Source organism: Lonchura striata, chromosome 5, assembly GCF_050655825.1.
Source record: "Lonchura striata isolate lonStrDom1 chromosome 5, ASM5065582v1, whole genome shotgun sequence".
NCBI classification, from domain to species: domain Eukaryota; kingdom Metazoa; phylum Chordata; class Aves; order Passeriformes; family Estrildidae; genus Lonchura; species Lonchura striata.
Genome location: NC_140707.1, coordinates 48,581,532 through 48,602,142, shown reverse-complemented (window position 1 = coordinate 48,602,142; position 20,611 = coordinate 48,581,532). Strand labels below are relative to the sequence as shown.

Genomic DNA, 20,611 nt, shown 5'->3' with positions numbered 1-20,611 from the left:
GCATAAAACCTGTCTCCTTGTTGTGTGCTTTTGTTTTGTGTGTGCATTAAACAGTATCAGTTAGCTTAGTAAAAGATGCCACTTACTCCTTCAGATCTTCTCTTTTACCTTAATTACTCTCAAGCGTATGAGAACTCTTAGGATGAGGATATGAGTGACTGCTCGTACTTGACATTTCCTTCTTAAAAGCTTACTAAAACTGACAAAACAGAATGATGCCATAGCTTTTTGGTACTTTTTAGCACTTGATACTACAGCTTCTTGTATTACTCTTCTGGGGGTTTCTGTATTCAACTAACTTTACATACTGTTTGAAAAAGTGCTTTTTTAATTTTGGCATTTGAAAAGCTTCACTTTCATTTGTGTGTCTTAAAAAGTGAATTTGGTTCTGACTCACTGATCATTGTGAGTTTTATTTTAAAAGTTGACTTCAAAGTGTAGCAATGTTCCCGCACTGTCTCATTTGAAGCAGCCATGTGCCATCCAAGGGTTAGTTTTTGTCTGCTTATCATAAAGCATAAAGAAACATATTTACAACACATCTGAGCCTTCAGGGTATCTTGGTTTTTCTTAACTTGAAATGGGGACATAGCTGAATACAAGACTATTATTTTTGGCAGAGTAATTAATGCCAGCCAGATCAAAAGTTAGTGTGCAGAATGCTCAATTGAGGAGCTGTGAGAAGCGGTCTCTCCTCTCAGAGCCTCTCTAATGCCAGCCTTGGTTGGATGTAAAGGCCTGCTTGGCATTTGGGAAGAACTTTTCTGGGAAGCAAAAGTGCCAGTAATTTCAGGGTCCAGGTTTTTCAGTTGGTATCCTGTAACGTTTTTGGCCTGTTACATAGTGGAGTGCAGATCCTCTTGTCTTGTTTAAATTGTGTTCTTCTACTTCTCCAGTAGCAGTAGATGGAGATACCTGGCCTGTTTTGCAACTCATAATAACTTCTGTACATGTCTCTGAGTTGCTGAGATGAATGAAAGAATTTGTTCTGGTTTGTTTCATTCTAAAGAGCAATGGAAAAGGCAGAGGAGTATTAGGGAGTGTGAGAGAAAACAGACTGCTGGAGTCACATCCTTCAGTCCCTGAGAGAAATGCAATGGATGGAGGCTTAGCAAAAGTCAGACAAACCCTGACCCTCTCAGCAGGTAGAAGCGAGTGACCTAAAAGGTGAGGGTGAATAGAAACAGGTCCCTGCCCAGGGAGATAGGACAATTCCCCCCGGCCTCCCTTTTCTTCCCAAGTGCCCTTGTATGAAGGGCACTTGCACCCATATGTATGAAGCTCTGCAGTATCAGGGTCAGGCAGATAATAGTGGGGATGAAGTTCTCTCTTGGTGCTTGCCCAGAACAAGTCAGCCAGATGGATCACAACTTTGGGTGGAAAGAAAGAAAGAAAGGTGATTGTAGGTGACTTCCTTTGCAGGGAAACTGAGGGCCCCATATACCAGCTGGACCCATTCCACAGGCAAGTCTGCTGCAGCCTTGGGACCTGGGTAAGAGATGTTATTTGGAGACTCTCAGGACTAATTGAGCCCTCTGATTATTACCCACTTCTAGTTGTTGTGCAGGTTGACAATGACAAGGTGGATGACAGAAGTCTTTTGGCAGTCAAAAAGAACTTCAGAGCACTAGGGCAACAGATTGAAGGAGCAGGAACACAGGTGGTGTTTTCCTCAAACCCTTTGGTTGCAGGGAGGAAAATGGTGAAAGCAACAGGAGAACTCACCTGATCAACGTGTGGCTTAAGGGCCATCAGTGGTGTTTTGGCTTTTGCAATAATGGGATGGGATTTCTATGGTACCAGGCCTGCTGGAGACAAATGGGGTTTGCCTGTCTAAAAGTCCGTGAGTTGGCAGGGCTGATTGAGAAGGCTTAAAATTGGCTTTGAAGGAGGAAGGGGGTAAGACCAGGCTTGGCAGAGATGAGCCTGGGTGCAGCTCGCCAGTGTTGGGGGTGAAATCAGTAGCCCAGCTGAAGAGCATCCATATTATACTGACTTGGAAATGTGTGAGCTATGATGGAACATGCAGTCTTATGGAGATGAGCAAAAGACTCTTAAGGTATTATAAATCAAAAGGGGAAACACCAGAGAACGATCTCTAAGGAATTCAGGGGTGTGTTCCTCTAGGAAGGTGACATAGCTGACAGTCTGGCTGAGTGTGCAAGTTCCTAATGGTTCTATTCTCTATATTTTGAAAGCCTTTGGGATTCACTCAGTGTGGCTGTAATCTTTATTGTAATTTGAAGAAAGTGCTTCCTGATTGATGGGGATATTTAGGGTACATACTTACATACGTTGATGCTGCTGTCTTTTTAGATTGAGTTGCCCCCAAATCTTAATTTATTGGGAATAGTGAGCATGGTTTGACATAAACTGTGTAAAGATCTTGAAATATCTTTTTTTAGGAAGTAATTCAAGTAGTATGCTTCATTTAAATGTCATGTTTCAGCTTTCAGCTATGTTGTTTTATGTGCCTTATAAGAGTTGTAGTGAGTGAACTCAGGGAATTATGAGGTTATCAAGAAGAGCAGACCACTTGCACTAGAAAGTGTTTTTGCCACTTAGTCCAGGGAATTGGTACTATTAGCCATGACTTGACTACAGGATAAAAAAATAATTAATAGATTATTTCTTTAATGCCAGAAAGAATGGTTGCATCACTGTTTTTAATCTCCTGTCCATCAGTAAGGATTAAATTGCACAGGATTGTGCTTTTATTGCACCAGGTAATGTGTGTTTCACTTGATTCCTTCCCCAAAGGTTTCTGGTAATGATTTGAACGGCACAGAAGATGGAGTATCACTTCCTTTCTGAGATAGCTTAATCTGTTAGTCATTCTTCCTGCTGAAAAATAAAGGGGAAGGGGGTGGGAGTGGAATGCAGCTGTATTGGGGATTTTGCTGCTTATTGAGTCAAGCATATAGAATGTGTAATTTCCATGCTTAGATAAGGAGATGTGATGCCCTGTAAATTACGGGGCTGCTCGATGGATGAGCAGGTAAAATCAGTGTCGGAAAGCTCCTCGGTGACTCGAGTGTTGAAGTGTTTTTGTGCAGGAGGACGGCCTGGGGCGTGTGTGCGCTGGAGCCTTTGTCCCCGGGCGCCCCGGGCGGCGCGGTGGCTGCGGCGTGTGCCGCCCCCTCTAGCGGTGAGCGAGCCGGGAGCTTCTGCTGGTTTTCCGTGAGAAATTAAATGTGTGACTTCGTTTGAGTTGGACTCATTAGGAAATATATTTTATAATATGAAACAAAACTAATTCTACTAAGAAGTATTTTTTAGAAGATGATCTTAGTTATATTTTTAAAAAAACACGCGTAATAATACACATTCTGTCATGCAGTTAGTTCTGTATTATTTAGTATGAAGAGGTAACTGTGATGTTGCAAATATTGGAAAACCAAGTTACTAATAATAGACTTTACTTAGAGGACTCGGAGTCTGGTGCTGGACCAGGCCTTACTAAACCTTGTTGGACTTAGACTGATTTTGTGAAAAGTCACCAGGTTTTACTTCCACTATACTTGGACTCTCTCAGTTCTTTATACAGAGACTATTTAGACTTTTTACAGTTAATAAGCTTGGTCTCACTGTCTGGGAAGACGTGTCTTCCAGCTCCAGACCAGTCAGCTTTGGAACCAAGATAGGCTGCATTGGAATAGCAGTGTGCTTGTGGCCCAGCCAAGTGGGCTGGGGCTGCCTCTGCATGCAAGCAGCTCTCCTGTCGCCATGGATACTGTAAGCATTGGTCATATTGCTGTCTTTAGGGGTACATAAGGATGTTAATAGTTTTGTTGGTTTTTTAAAATGAAATTATTTTCATGTTTTTTTAATAATGTGATGGAGCATCTTGGACCTCTCTTCCTGTTGGACAGAGCAGCTACATGGTCTTACTACATTAGTGGTCCTTGATAATGTCACAAGAATACTACCTAGGGTATTTTAATGTTATTAAATTATTTTAATTCTTTGGCGCTTTCTCTGGCTACTGCCCTATTTTCTTTCCCTTTCTCTGTCCCCAGTCTTTTCTGTGTGTGCAAGTTTTGGGTAGTACTGTCTGCTTTCAGAAAGATGTGTTCGAGAAATATTCTGACATTGCTTCCATTTTGCCAATGTTTCGTTCAGATAGAAGAACATCTAGAATTTGTCATGGATTTAATGAGGTTTGTTTGTTTTTAGCCTAAATGGGACACTACTAGTTCAAGCCCAGGACTTCATGTATTCTTCATTTTACATATTCCAAGTAGGACAGCTTGGTGCCCTGAGAAGAAAATCATTGTGTTCTTTTCCTCCATTTTTTGAGCTTTTAGTGGTAGAATGTGACAACATCCATTGATAACAGCAGTTAATTTTGATGAATCAGACAAGGCTTTTGGATGTTAAGCTAAATAACAGGAACCATGGAATTCTAGAAAGGGGTGAAAGTTAGTGGTTAAAAACCAGTTATAGTACAGTTACCCAGCATGAAGTGTTGATTAATTGTACTTTTTGGTATGTAGTTAATTCTCCCTTTTATAACTGGCATTCAGGATGGCAAACGAATAGGCTTGTTTTTGTCAATTGTGTGCATGCCAGATGGAGCCTTAATATGTGTCAGCAGATAAATGGGCCATTATTAAGATTAGATGCATAATGATCATTTCAGCCTTGTTTATTTAGGTCATCAACAGTAGTAGAAGATGATCTATTACAATAAAAATACTTCAGGATCTCAAAATCTTCTGCTTTTCTTAGACTGCTATGAAAATTAAAGTAACACATTAAGTTAACATTTTAGTTTACCTAAATGAAAACTGAAAAAAACCCTCACAACCACAAGTAACTTGATTTGTTTTCCTGAGAAGTGAAGCTGATTGCTGTGTGAGCAGATGAATTTGTCTATTTATTAGGAATGTGAATGAATATCTTACCAAGTATTTCAGTTGAAGGGTCTTAGTTACTTATGTAGACACTACAATGTTCAATTATGTATGTATTCTTAAAATAACATCCGCTACAATTTTAGGCTTCTTGTACTAGTGGAAGACTTTTGACATTAATAAAATGTCTGTTTTATTGCAGGTTGCAGTGTAAGGTTTTGGAAGTCATAGCTCCAGCCCATCACAATGGAATGGCAAATGGCCACACCAGCAGTGCTGATGGGGACACCATTGTCATCAGCGACAGTGACGACTCAGAAACGCACAATAGCTCTGCACAAAATGGGTACACGATGCTTTTACTGTGTCGTTTTCACTGGGTGGAAATGAGATTAAAGCCAGATGTGTCAGATTCTGACTGAAACAAATTACTTGATCTGTATGGATGGTGAATGTTCAGACAGCTGAAGGTGACAAGCTGAACCTTCAGAGGTGCTGGTTATGCTAATGCACCAGAAAACTGCATTATGAGAAGTGGAATACCTACAGGATAATCATTGGTTATCTGTTTGCAATGACAGTGTTTTTGCTGAGCGATAGTGGAAGAACTACCTCTTGGTAGTTCTCTATGCTGGGAAATCAGTGCTGCTGTAGCAGAAAGTGCAGCATGTTCTGCATTTCTGCAGTTGCTGTCACTTCACTTCCATCATGGGGCTCAGAGTTGAGATGACAGGAGGGCATGCTTTTACTGGAACTCTCTGAAGAGTCTTCCCAGAGACTTCTTGTGTTTGTGTCCAAAAAACCAAAAACATACCAAGCTTTCTTCATTGTGCATGCGCCCATATAAATATATCATTGTATTTGATGGATTTGGTTAGGATGTTAGGTGCAGTGAAACCGTGTGTCTTGTCTTGAGGAACTTTCTATGGGCTGGAGTAGCCTAATAACATTGACTAGGAGAGCTTCTTGGCTGTAACTGTGCTGTTTATTGTGTTGGAATGTCCCTTTACGGAGTGGTAATTTAGCCTATCCTAGCAGTATAATGAGAAGAAAGACTTCTGTGCTTCATAGGCATGATGATGAAAGAGGAGTGTTTGAAGTGGGCCCTAATCTAGGATCTAGCAACATACAGGCATTGCATGAGCTGTTACTGACTTGAAGATGTCACATGGATGCAGAAGTTAATCTAACTGATTGCTTTATGATGAAGTCATGTCCTGACATGCCTAGAATAACTAGGGTGGAGCCCCTCACTTGGTTAAGAAAATAACATGGGATAAATAATTTTTAAATTTCTTTGCTGTCTCTTGAAGGCAGTGTCTAAGTTATTTGTAAAGATGTCCTATGTATTTGAAAAAAATAAATGCATTTTCAGTATTCCAAAAGGCATGTGGCATTTGAAAAGAGGTGATTCTTGGAATCAGGCAAGCGGGCACGGAGCTGACTGTACGATTGATCCATTATAGTGCTGTCACTTCCATGCATGCAGAACTGGTGGTAAGACTAAGTCTTGCACTCCCAGTCAGTCTGTGGTTCTCCCCAGATGATTAGTTATTTTGACATTGCAGAGAAGGGAGAGAAAATAATTTCTTTCTCTTGGAAGAGGAGTTCTTGTGAGAATATACAGGCTTTTGAAGCTGTGTTCTGTGACATATCTAACATTTATGCTGCAAGTTAAATTGCAAACCTCTTGTGTCTTTAAAATGCTTACTGTAAGTTTTAAGTGAGTCTGTTTATAACAAATGTGAGAGTGTAGTATCAGTCATTTTCTAGATATATTCTGAGTATATGCAGACTTGAAAAGTATTATTTGTGATATATGTAAAAACTATCTGTAGTAAAGCATTGTTGGAAATTTTTGTATGCTGGCATATGAGATTCTTTATAGCATTGCTCATAACAATGAAATCCCACTGAACTGAATGACATTGTTTTGCAGTCCTAATATTTCAGAGAGTAGCTGTTTATGGAGAGACTTACATGTGGAGAGTGTGGATGTTAGTCACCTTGGGACCAATGTCAAGTTGATATGTGCAGGACAGTTCTGCCTCAGCCTGCACAAAAATCTCTAGGTTTTGAGACCCAGCCTTTGTGCAGAGCTGCAGTGCTGTTAAACAATGGTAGAGCAGATGCTCAGGGTGTTTGTGAGGGAGGGGGAGGGGAGCACAGCACAGATTGATGGGCCATCTGCAAATATTTTTCCTAAAGAATATGTAAGGGTAGAGAATCTTAACTGAAAATAGATGTCATTAGAGATCCCAGCCTTTTTGTGACCCTACTCCTACTGTCTGTGTGGGGCAGAAATAGCTGTATAGTCTGTACAAATGTTCCTGTTGACCTTTATTGTTGTTCTTCAGTAAAAGTTGGGGTGGTACAGGGGGGATGCTCTTAGTTTCCCTCAGAAAAACAGGCTGCTTTCTAAGGCCTGGGTTACATTGCAAAAGGTAGCAATCTTCTGAGTTCTTAAAACATTTCTGCTATGCCCTGGGAGTCTCTGGTACCATAGGATAGTGGTCACATGGAATGGCAGTATTCATACCTTGAACTGCTAGACTTTTAAAGGTAAGGTTGAACTCTTGCATTGGCTTTAGCACTTGGCAACAGCCTGGAGGTTTGAGGGGCTTTTGCTGCCCAGTGCATACAGCTGCAAGTTAATTATTCATGTCATTTCTTTTGCTGGGGCTATGAGTAGTATATCATCAGAAATAGCAGAAAAAAATATTATTGGTTTCCTGGCTGGTTTACGGCAGTAAATTTGGGTGCTTGTTTAGTTTGAATTTAAGATTAATTTTGAGGAAGGGCTAATTGTTTCTGCAAATTTTGGAATATAAGAGGTAACAGTTTTTGGAAATAATGTCAGTGGAACCTTACCATCTAGGCCTTTTACAATCTTCAAGTGAGTTTTTAAACTCTATTTGGAGAAAATATTATGAACTGGGTATGTCAAAATGTGGGCATAGCTTGTCATTAAAGCTGTATTATATCTTCAGTATAGTAAATCTTTCTTCATCTTAAATTCTTATCTTTCCTTTCTTCCTCTCTCATTCTTCCATCACTTGTATCCAAGAATAATGATGATGATTTGTATTATAAGGAAAGACCAAGGATCGAAGGCACCTTAAAATCTTCACTGGAAACTTAAAAGTCAGAATTTTTTTGTAAAGTGCTGTTGTCTTGTCCCTAGAATGTTGTTCTTAATAGTCTTCAGGTTGCTCTGTTTTGTTGTGGAAATTTTATTTAAGTTGCAGAAAATATTTGCAATTCCAAAGTTAATGTTGTTTTTATTGCTCAGTAGAGAGTTCCTTGTAAGTGGCAACCTTCAAAGATGTGCAGAGGCAGCCTTGCTATGGGGATCAGTTTACTGACAGGTTACCTCTGCGTAAGGCTTGCACTGGAGCATGATGAGACCATAAATGATTGGGTTAGTTAGCATTCTTCAAGGGACTTTTTTTTCTTTCCCAAGTTTAGTCAAAGAGAAGAAGAAAAGCCACTGCCTTTTTCTGAAAAAGTGGGACAAGCAGTCATTTTAGCACTTCAGGATGGCATTCCAGATTCTCGAACTCTCAGTATTTTTCGGTGCAATTCTTCCATTTCTGTTAAATACAGTAAGATACAGGTAGCTGTGGCAGGACTCAGACCAGATGGTGTAGATAGGTGTCCTGGGCAAGGTAATTCAGGAGGATAAGATTGAAGGAGCAGGGTTTGTTGAGCCTGGAGAAAAGGAGGCCCAGGAGGGACCTTAGCACTCCCTACAACCACCTGAAACGAGTGTGTAGTGAGGTGGATGTTGATCTCTTCTCTCAGGTAGCAAGTGACAGGATGAGAGGAAGTGGCCTCAAATTGTGCCAGGGAAGGTTTATATTAAGGAAGGATAATAGGAAAAATTTCTCCACTGAAACATCAGGCATTGGAATAGGCTGCCCAGGGATGTCATGAAATCGCCATTCCTGGAAGTGTTCAGAAGGCCGTGTGGATGTGGCACTTGAATATGTGATTTAGTGATGAGCAAGGTGGTGCCAGGTTGGTAGCTGGACTCAGTCTTAGAGGCCTTTTCCGACATTAACAATTCTATGGTTCTAAGGTCTCAGAGGTTACTTGGTACTGCTCCCTTAGTACTGTGCTGTCAGAATGTGGCATACCTGTAGTGTAAGAAGAAATTTATGTTCAGGTCATGTGGTCACCATGCCAAAGTAATAGAAGGCTTGATGAGATTATTACCTCTCAGTGGTTCAGTATAACGTTATTAAAATGCAAGATTCTGGCACAAGTACTAACCACATTCGCTGGAGCGCAGTAGAAACTAGTGTAATATGGGTGAGTCAGTTGCAGTTTTTACCTACTAAATTACAAAATACTCTATATTTTTTCCTCTGGATTTGGTTGTGTGTCAGAGCTGTGTTGTGAAGATTTTTTGTAAGGGATCTCTGCTGTGAAATGGATCTACACCTTGCTAACTCGAATGTATTTTATATAATGCTTTACAAAATAAAATATAACCAAGGATAATGTTTTAATGCTAAAGCTTCTAGATAATTTATGTATTTTTAAAGCTTTCTTTGTGTATTGAATGACCTTTTTTTTCCTATTTCATACTAAGCAAAATTTTTGCTGTAAATTTGAAGGAGGATATCAGGAATATATTTACTTCTTGGGATAATCACTGGAAACTCAGAAACTGAGCAGAAAAAATGTACTGTGTTTTGAAATGACATTTGGGTTATTATGTATGATCCACTGAATTTGAGAAAGACATCTACACAAACTAAGAAGAAAAGATTAATGATAAAGAGTTGAAAATTTGATTATTCTTTGGGTCCTGAATTTGATTGCAAACATTATTGAAGTTTAGAATTTATTAAAAAATGTATAAATAAGCTTATAACTTTTGGTTTAATATTGGTACTCTGACCAAAGACCTGGAAAGGCAGTGGTGTGTGGTGAGGTGCTGCAAATTTGTCTTTCACACTATACAAAAATTCCTGAGGACAGCCTTCATTACTTTAGTTTTCCTGTCTTGAGACTGAAGATGATCGTGGAAGACCAAGTTATGATATGACTAGTATATCAAGGCCCTTTAAAAAAAAACTTATGTAGAGATGTTAAAATCTTGCCAGTGGATGTACTGGATTACAGTTCATCTCTGTTTTGCTAATGTGAATAGCTGGGTGGGCTTTATTCTATTATATTTCTTAAACTATGTTTGGTCTGAGTGACTCAACTTTAGACTTCAACTGTGATGTGCATGTAGTATAATGCAAGACTCTGCATGCATGTCACAGCACTTATCTGTAGGTCTAGTGGATGTGTTGCTGTTTCCAAGTATTTTTTTTTTTGTCCATTTATTATTAACTATGCTAATAATTTAGTCATTATAAACTTTTTTTCTTGAGAACTTTGCAAATTCTTCTCATCTGAAATGACACTAATGGTGAATATGTACTTTTTCATTTAATTTGTATGAATTTATGTATTTCTTAGACATTGGAATGTTAACATTTCTTGTATTTCTCTTTCAGAGAACTAGTGGGGAAAAACAAGAATTGTAGCAAATTTTATTTTCAGCAGCATTGCATAGTACAGTTCTCAGCATCTTGTGCATGTTTTTCACAAGGCTAAAGAACAGCAAATGATTACTGGTTTATTTCATCAAACTCCACCTGGAAGCATTCTGTAAATGCTGGAAGGACTGACAATGATGAAATGCATAATTTTTAAGTCTCTTAGTTCATCTACATAGCTGCTTCAACTTTCCTTCTTGATAAGATGATGACTGAATTCTTCCTGATAAAGTAGTACAGGTCTTGATTACTAATTGTCACCTCAGGAGAAGTTCTGTTGTTTAATGCCAAAATACAACATTATTTAAATAAAGTCTTATTAGTTTAGCTCTGTTCATGAAGTCTGTTCATAAATACTTCTTTAAATAAATTCTTCATAAATACACTTCTTAAAGTATATTGTCCATGGCAAAACCCCTCTTTCTTGTAAAGGAGTGAATTTTGGTAGCACACGAGACCTGGGTGTTATCCATCTAGGAAGTGGTGTACCAAAACAGTTAATGTTATGTTAAAACTGAAGAAATAATTTTCATGATGGGGGAAAGCATCTAGGTCTCTGTAAGAATACCTGTAAAAGGGAAGTCTACCTTGGCTAATAAAGTGTGTAACATGATAAGCATTTATTTTGAAGTGTAGATATGTTGCCATATGATTTCTGTTGCTTTCTGCTATTTTATGCTGTTGGTAAAGTGTTTGCTTTGTGGGTTTTTTTCCCCAGAGTACTAGTTCGGGAATATTTTAGGTAGTTTTTATTTGTTCTGCAATGCAATTGGTAGATCAAGGGCTACTGTTTTTATTAATTTTATTTCTATCTTTTGGACTCCTTTCTCATCATCCTTTTCTCCTTTTTCCTGTCTTTCTGTTGCCATCATGAGTACTGAGAGTATTAAGGAGACAATCTTCTGAAGTGCAGGGATGTATCATTACTTGAATCATTACTCTCTTTTTCTTCCTTCCCTTCTTATCTTACATTTCCTTGCTAAGAAAACATTCCTTGTTGCTCTTCCTGTTCGTTGCAGGAACTGGTTTTAATGCAGATTTTAAAATAGTAGCAGAAAAGTTGGCATAAATTAATAGGCCCTCTTTGGTGCTGATGGAAGTTACAAGCTGGGTATTTTCAAGATCCATTGTATAGGCATATAAATATATCAAATGTGTAAAATATGAGGCTGATGATACGTGAATGTAAACTTTTAATTTTTAATTTTTTTTCCTAGGGAGAAGAAAGCCATAATTGATCCTTCTTTGTTCAAATACAAAGTCCAACCTATTAAAAAACACCTATATGAAGCTGTTATTGTTAAAGCATCTCAACTAAGGTAAAAATTAGTATGTGGAAGTTAAAATTATACTTAGTAACTGTGAATTGTGTAATATTTTTTGATATAACATTTTAAAACAATGTTAGAGCTACTAATTAAAGCACAGGAACAAAATACTGTAATACAGACCTTCTGTATCAAGGATTCCAAGCTTTGCTAGCATTAACACAGGTACCAACTCCTTGCAAGTCTTTGCTTTCAAGTCTTTGCTTTCATTGGCACACAGATGAGACCTTCTGTTGTTGTCTGCAGAAATCTGATTAGCTACCCAGTGCAACAAGCCAATAATTACACATTCAAGAGAGACAGAGGTTATTTATTTCAGGGATGCACAAGCCTAGGTGATCAGTGGTATTCCATAAATCAAGAACGTTTTAGCAAGCAAAAGAATGAGTGTTCACTGGCTACAAGTTACGTAAGTTCTCTTGCTAATTACTATATTTATTCTCTATTTTCTAGTGGTTAATTATTCTTTTGGTAATTAGTCTACATGCTCAATATTTCTCTTTTGAGTCATTGAGTTTCTTGTGTCAATGGTCCTGAGTCTGTGGCCACAGATTTCCCCCTGCAGAATTACCTTTTACCCAGGTGGAGTTGGTTTGGTACAGTTGCTTGGTTGGGTTTCCTTACCTTGGGAATTCTGCTCGATGTCTTTGTGACCCCTAAACTCTGCATTCTTTGTGTCCACTGTCATCAGTGGTTATTCTTATTCCCAAGCTTTATTAACCTCTCCCCAGGTCTGAGACCACTGAAGCATGTCCAGCCCTAAACCTTAACAAGACAATTCTGCCAACAAATTATTTTTCTAGTACCTGCATATCACTTATAGTAGCTAACAACCAAGCCCTCTGTTTCATGTGTTAAATTTCCCTTTGTGTTGATTAGGCCTGAAAGTATCCAAAGAGCAAACATCAAAAAACATCCTTTATTAAGAAAATTTGAATGTATTCCATATTTTGCAACACTGTGACTTCTGGTACCTTGGCTACTGTTGTAATTGGAGTAGGAGGAAAAGAGTGTGAGAACTCTAATAACAATAATGAGCTGTTGGTGTTGTGAGCACTCTGGTAGCATTGCTGGTTTGAAATGTTGGAGCAGGCACTGGCAATCAGATTGATTTAAAATAGAAAGGTGTAGAAGTTTTGAGATAAATATTTTATTTAAGAAACAAATTTAGTTAAAATACATGTTTAGAGTAGACTGTGCATCAAAATAAACTGGATGCTGTAAACAAACTTCAATTTGTGTGATGACAAGTCATTTAGTTCCAGCACAAGTCAGGATTTCTTTTTCCATTAACTACTCCTGTGTAGTGAAGCCCTTTCCTTCCCATGAAGTAATGCAGGTTCCCTGGAATGCCAGGAGCCAGCAGAGTTCACACTGTCCTGTAGAAAGAAGTTGCATAGCTTGACTGAGAAGTGTATGAATTCACCTTGTCACTTGTTGGCTTGCCTCTCTGCTTGAGAGATGTGAATGCTGCTTTCCTGCTGTCCCTGTTGGTTTGTCTTCCCTCTCTTCTGAAGCAATTAGACTTGAGTTTTATTTCAGAATTTTACGAAGTATTTGGAGGATCTACCATGGATCAAAAGGATGCTTATAAAAGAGGACATAACAGAATCTTCAAAATAAAAATTGCAGATGCATAAAGCAACTGTTTATGTACTACTTGTGTTTTTAAATTCAATTGGGCTTTCAAAGAATGGTTGTTAATTACAATAGTAAGGGTGTTATTTATAATTAAAAAAATAAGAAGATCAGTCATATGGTCTATCACATGTATTCCTGCAAATACTTTTGGCTGTACTTAAATACTAATTAAGATGTTAGTTGATAATACTACCTTTCTTTCCTAATACAGCCGGAGGAAACATCTCTTTTCTCGTGATAGACTTAAGCTTTTTCTGAAACAGCACTGTGAACCACATGATGGAGTAATTAAAGCTAAGGTAAGCAAGAAGAAATAATTTATGGATCTAATATTGATGCTATTTAGTATATTTTTGCTCTTCTCTACTAGCTGCTCAGAGCTCCTTTTAAATACTACATCAAATTTAGCTTTTTGCAAGTATAATATACTTTTGATTAGTCTAGCACATGAATTATTTTCATTCTTCAAGTTATGCAGGTGGTATTTTTAAGTCACATAAAAGTAAATTGTTTCTGTGTTGGCGCAGTAAACCAATATTTTTCTGTTCTAATTATTTTAGCTGGAAAATGTTTTATAATAGGTAGAATTCAGTCTCTAGATGTTCAGTGAGACTTGTACGAGAGTTTAGGTGACTGGAATGGGTTTTTGATAAGGCCTTGGATTTTGACTGTGCATGTGTTTGTAATCTTAGATATATGGTGATACTTAGAACAATTCAGACTAAAGTTCACATTTTAGTGGGCACCAGATGACTGAGAATTTGAGCAGCTTTTCCTTCAAGGCAGCATTTTTGCTTGCCTTGCTTACTGTACCACAAGAGATCCTGGACTCCTTCACTGTATATTACAGCCTTGACCCTGAAACCCTTGTTATCTTCTTGTTTTTAGAAAGTATTATGTCTGTTATTTTCTGATACAGCTGTGTAACTGCTCATTCTGCACAGGAAGACTCAGAGAGATGAGAGTCAGTGACTGTCTTGCCTCTAAAAGTTGCGGAAAATAACAAAGGCAATGAATTTCTAAATAAATGTCTACCTCTAAGAGTCTGTTCTAAAGAAATTGAAATATCACCTCATTCCTTGGGCTTGTTAGTGGTTATTTTGACCCAGCTCATTGTACCACATTAAGGACTAGTGATCTATTAGTGATATTTTCTGGAGCCTCAGGAAAATTGTTACATTCTGTATATGTATATTTGTCATCTTGTCTTTATTTGGGCTTTCTGTAGAGTGTCTTCTTGTCCTCTTGCTGATTGCCTTGCATTTGAGTTATGTGAACATGTCATATTTGGAATGTCTCCTTTGTTATCCTTATCTGTATTATCCGATAAGGGCAGATTTCCTGAAGTCATCAGGTTGAGAAGGTAGACTCAAAAAGAAACTTTGATAAATTTGGAAAAGTCTTCCTCCAGAAATAAGTGTCTGTGTAATAGAGAATTATGTAACTCTTCAATAAGTTTCTGCTTTTGGCGGTCAAAATTTATTCTTCACACACACACACACAAAATTTATTTTTATTATGCTAGGAAGACACTTACAAACTGTGTTTGCTGTAAAGAAACACCATCTTACCAAATGAAGCCAAATTCTAGTTTTGGATGTGTGCTGCATACATAATTATCATTGGTAGATTAATTCTTCACTTAGACTATTTCAGAGCTTTATTTCTTATCCTCAATTAAGCAGTTGTGGATATGGTTACTCTTATTGTCTTCTTTTGTGAATTAATGGTTGATTAATTTGCTTATATTTAGATTATTTAGCTTATGTTTATAACTTTCACCATGAATATCTATTTTCATCTTTCTTACTAAGGCAACATCAATTGAAAAATATAATCTAGCAGAACAAAACTTCTCCTGTTTCTTTCCTGATGAACCACCCACATTTATCTTCAGTCCTGCAAGCAGACGGCGAGGGCGACCTCCAAAGAGGGCATCAGTAAGTCTTGTAAGTAATAACATTTTTAATCCCAGATGAAGACAATCAGCATAGTTTATGAAGTTCTTCTGTTTGTCTGAGTTTTCAGATAATCTGAAATACAGAGTTGACATTGTGGGTTTTTTTATTTTGAGGGCAATTGGGATATATTCCATAATTGGTCTTAAAGTAATTGCTTTATAGTTAAGCTGGTAAAAGGGATAATAATTGATATGTTACCTTCTTTTTTTTGTTATTATTTCTGGGATCCCATCAAGAAAATAGTTTCTCAGTGTGTTATGATGACAGAGTACTTGTCCATTCTGGGATTAATAAATAATTTACTAAAAAGCTTTAATATGGACTCTCAGACAAAATTGTCACTTGCCTGTGTTTAAACACTGAGACTCTTAGTCACTATATTACTTCATTGTGTTCTAGAGAACAGCTTTAAAATTGGGAATATCTTTTGCTGGTCATTTCACTGTAGTTATTATGCTCTTTTTTTTCCTCTCCACCTCAAAATTCTCTATCAGGAGGACAATATTAAATCTAAACAAAACACACCAGGAAATAAAAGTAAAGTATCAAGGGAAAGGGCAAGGTTCCAGAAGCAAAAAGATGATGTGCAGGCCATAGGTAAGTTCAAGTTTACTCATATGACCAGTAAAACTAGTTTTTGCAGATTTGAGAGTAGGCCATAATTAGAGTATTTTTGGAGTTGTACCTTTCAAAGGGAACATGTATTAAGAGTGTACTGCTGCACCAAGTGCTCCTTTCAGTAGTTAGCATGCTTGTTTCTTGGTTTTATTTTTTTTTTGTCCATGTTAGTTGTCTAAATTGGGGAAATGTCGGAAGCTTGTGGTCCAACTCTGTTGATTTATCTCTCAGATTAAATAAAGAGCTAAATTATTTTTTGTAGAAGCTTGGATGGTGAAGTCGTGTATTAATTTTACCAGCTGAAAGTGTATCAAAGCACAAATGTGTAACACAAATCTGTTAGTGTTTCCATTTATGCATTTTCCTCATACTACAATCTCAAAAATTAAAATAACTGAAAAATATTCTGAATTTCTTTAGTGTAAAAGATTCAGAGATTTTTGGTTTGGATTGATTGAATTATTTTGGCTTTATTTTGACGTGTTCCTGATCAATTAAAATTTAATTTCAAATGAAGTAAGGAGCCATTTGCCTTTTATTTGGGTTTAACTAGATAAATTGGTATGTCTTCTTGAGGAGACATTCTTCTGAATTGTAAGGATTGTCTTTTCTGAGGAAAGGCTTTCATCAGTGGAAGTATTTTAGTGAACTTCTGGTTGTAGCCTTTCATCTTCTTGACAGAATTTTTTAAGATGGCAAGGATATTAAGAAATTACCTAGTCCAACATCTGCTTAAATAACAGCAAAATTGTCTGACACAGCTTTGGCCTTTCCTTTATAGAAGATGGGGACACTAGAATTTCATGGGTTCTATTAAACTTGAGTGTGCACATTCTTGCACAAGCATCTCTTTGTTCATGTGCTGGGAATGACAGCACAAGAGAGAGGTAACAGCTGATCAGCATTAAATCTGCTTCCTCTCTTGTGTACACTGCACTTGTGTAAACTGCAGCTTCTAAAAGCGTAGTTAAGACACATTTTCACAATGTGAAAGGGTAACAAAACACCAAGTACCTTGAAAAAGTAACCTTCTCAGTGTGTTGAAGACCCCAGGGATCAGCTTCACTGCATTTGTTAGCCAAATGCATACATTGCTGGTATGTGCAGTAGCTATCTGTAGGAGAGACCTAGCCCATTTTCAAAATGTTATAGGAAAATATAGTACAAGTTTTTCTTGTTAGTACTATCCACTTGGTAAGAGTAAGGATCTTTTTTCATTTAATTCACATATGATTTCTAGCTTTCCTGTTTATTCAGTTAAAACAGTAAGACCTCCTTTTATTTGTTAGCATGTGTGTGAGCCGATAGGCACTGTCTGTCCACAGAAAGTGGAAATTTGTATCCTGTTCTACACATGACTGCAAAGAAATCTGCATCTCTTTAGGCAGTAGCATTTATCATCATTTAAAGTTCAACTTAAACTGTGTAACTAAAGTAAAATTTGAGCAAAACACACTGAAACACTACATTGGTTTAAAATGTAATTCAGTAAGAACTAAATATTTAAAGATCACTTATTTAAAGGTTTTTACTATCACAGATACTTCATGGTTGTGTGCCACACCTGTTTGTGACATGCTTTTATTAGGCAGTCATTACTAAATATGTTGGTGTAATTATATGTTGGAATCAGTTCTCATCTTCATATGTCAATTGATAGAAACCCATAAACAAGTAATAACCTTCTGTATACTCATAAAACCAGATATATTTAACTTTATTACCTGTTGACAACCTCGTAAAACATGTCTAATACATAGGCTTGAAACTTTGATTCTGTAAAGAACTTCCAAGTGTTTGAATTTCTGGTTGGTGTGGAAACAGTTCAGTCTTCATAACCATATCTTTTTCATATGGTAATTATAAAAATCCAGTCTATTTATCAGTTAAAACTAACATTTTACAAAAGCAAAAATAACTTAGGTTTGTCATTTTCCTTTATAGCTTTTGAAAAAGCTAAATTAAAACAAGAGAAGGCAAATGCTATAGAAGCTAGGAAAAAGGAGAAAGAAGATAAGGAAAAGAAGAAAGAAGAATTAAAGAAAATTGTAGAAGAAGAAAGGATGAAGAAGAAAGAAGAGAAAGAGAGACTCAAAATAGAAAAAGAAAAAGTAATGCTTTTGAAGTATATGTGTTTCATTTAGGAAGAGTGTAATGGCTTTCCAGTTTTGTTGTTTCTTAGTCTCTGTTTAAAGTTATTTTCCATTAATCATTTTTAGTTTCTAGAGATGCACTTTAGAAGAACAGGCAGTTACAAGATTTGATGATGGGTTCTATTTTTGGTTAACATTATATATAACTGTAGTTTACCAAAAGTTCATTATGAATTTGAATTTACTTTTGAAGTAATAATGTGGGTTTGGGTTTTTTTTTGCCAACAATGCATAAAACTGTTTGATTTGATGGTTGTCTTCTCTTTGAAGAATTTGTTCTGCATCAGATTGACAGCATATCTAATGGTTGTGGGTTTCTGTGTGGATTCTCCTTGGATGTAAATTGCTAAACAAATTTTGTCAACTTGAATGAAGATGTTATATATTCCACTATATTTTGCCACAGCAACATTCACTATCATATTTTGATGGTCTTTTTTGGGACAACTTTCATAAATGCTGTTTAATTTTTGGTATGTTTTCTTTAGCCACTTCCATTAAAAAGAAAACAAAACCCACAACACCCCCCAACAAAAGCAACAACTAATCCAACAACATACCACTTAATTAAAATATTTTTGCCAGTATCATTTTATATAAAATAAAAATGAATAGATTACTCCATTCTATAAATATGATGTTTTACTTTTCAGTGTGATTGAATAATAAGTGCAGTTTTAGAAATTGCAGTAACATGTATGTAACAATAATTATATACAATTTTGACTTTTTTTCAGGAAAGAGAGAAGCTGCGTGAGGAAAAAAGAAAATATGTGGAATACCTGAAACAGTGGAGTAAGCCTAGAGAAGATATGGAGTGTGATGACCTTAAGGTATGATTGAATTTAGAAGAGCTGAAGACTGTAGTTTGCAGGGTCCCCAGATGGATTAGAGTCCCTAATGCAGAGGCAAATCTAGATCTGATTGGAATGCTAGAGGCTGTGAGTCACTTGCAGTGTATAGTATTTATTTCCCAGTGCCAATACTAATGGGATCATCTGCATCTGCATTTTCAACCTCCAGAAAAGCTTTACAGGCTGTGCTCAGTCTACTATGGAGTATGTTCAATGTGCTGGCATTACTGAGTGAAGGGTATTGAGTATACCTGATTTTTCTGTGAAGTATACAAAATGAGGTCAGTTATAAGAACATGAATTATGTAAAAGATTTGAGTAATGAAAAAACTAGATTTTTGGCTGTGAAAGTTAGGAAAGACACTGGCTTGTTACTTCCTGTGGCATTGTATTGATTTAAACTGTAGCAATATACTGTATATATCATGTTTAGTGAGTATCTTTCATTACAATACTGGAAACCTGTAGAAAGTAACAACAATTTGCTTCTCAAAGAACTTAGGTTTTACACAAGACTATAGTGTGGCTGTACGTAACAGAAGATTTTCTAGTGTTATACTTTTGTATATGCTTTATTGGGATTCATTTTAGCAGGGGATAGTGAAAGGGGGCAAATAGTCAGAAGCACAAGGATGACAATTTGAGGTACCCAGGGAATCATAACAAGTGCAAGGAGGGCAAGTGGAAATAAAGGAGAGTGTTAATGAATTCAAGTGAAAGCACTGATTGGGAGGAATATGAGAGCTGAACATACTTGCAAGGAGAGCTGTATGGCAATTGAAATGGGATTAAAAACTCCTAGCTATGTAGAAAGGGGAAAAAATTTGAAGAAAGGGAAGGCCATTGCTGAAAGGAGAGCAAACTGTGAAAACAGTGCTGTTGTATTTCTACTGGAAAGAAAAAAGGAGGAGTGGAAGAGCGGTGTCATCACTACACTGAGACTCTGCTGCTCTACTCACCCCACTTTGTGCCTGGTGCAGCCTCACCTGGAGTACTGTGTGAGTTTTTGGGCACTGCAATACAAGAAAGGTATGAAGCTATTAGTGTTCAAAGGAGGGAAAAAAGGAAGGTGAAGGGTCTGGAGGAGAAGCTGTATGAGGAGTGGCTGAGATCACTTGGTCTGTTCAGCCTGGAGGAGACTGAGGGGACACCTCATCACAGGTCAGGCAGTGATGTCTTGTCTGTGGTGACAGTATCCAAGAGAATGGCCTGAAGCTGTGCCAGGGGAGGGTTAGGTTGGATATTAGAAGAAACTTTACCCAGAGGCTGGTTGGGCGCTGGAACAGGCTTCCAAGGGAAGTGGTCGAAGTACCAAGTCTTATGGAGTTCAAGAACCATTTGGACAATGCTCTCAGGGACAGGATGGTTCATGTGGATGATTCTGTGCAGGGCCAGGAGTTGGAATTGAAGGGCCTTGTTGTTCCCTTACAACTTAAAATAACCTGTGATTCTGTGAATTGACAGACTATACAAAGGCAGTCCTCACCTAAACTCATCTTTATTTAAAATTCCTGTCTCTGGAAACTTACGAAATATCTTACGGTGTTCTTTTGAAGCAAAATATTTGGCTTTCTTCTTTTTAATATTTGTAAACTACCACATCTGTGGAAGAGACATAATTCTGAAAATTACTCAACTATGT

The 20,611-nt window shown here is 37.3% G+C and overlaps 1 protein-coding gene across 7 annotated transcripts in view; it reads left to right on the top strand.

Annotated features, from left to right (window-relative positions):
• Nucleotides 1-20,611, top strand: part of BAZ1A (bromodomain adjacent to zinc finger domain 1A) — a 63,393-nt gene that overhangs the window by 14,461 nt on the left and 28,321 nt on the right. For all 7 annotated transcript variants that reach the window (XM_085580479.1, XM_021542677.4, XM_085580475.1 and 4 more), the window contains 7 exons: nt 5,059-5,202; nt 11,632-11,733; nt 13,595-13,682; nt 15,198-15,332; nt 15,839-15,941; nt 17,907-18,073; nt 18,853-18,948. In XM_085580479.1, the coding sequence (XP_085436605.1) occupies nt 5,059-5,202; nt 11,632-11,733; nt 13,595-13,682; nt 15,198-15,332; nt 15,839-15,941; nt 17,907-18,073; nt 18,853-18,948 (835 nt within the window). The remainder of the gene's footprint in view (nt 1-5,058; nt 5,203-11,631; nt 11,734-13,594; nt 13,683-15,197; nt 15,333-15,838; nt 15,942-17,906; nt 18,074-18,852; nt 18,949-20,611) is intronic.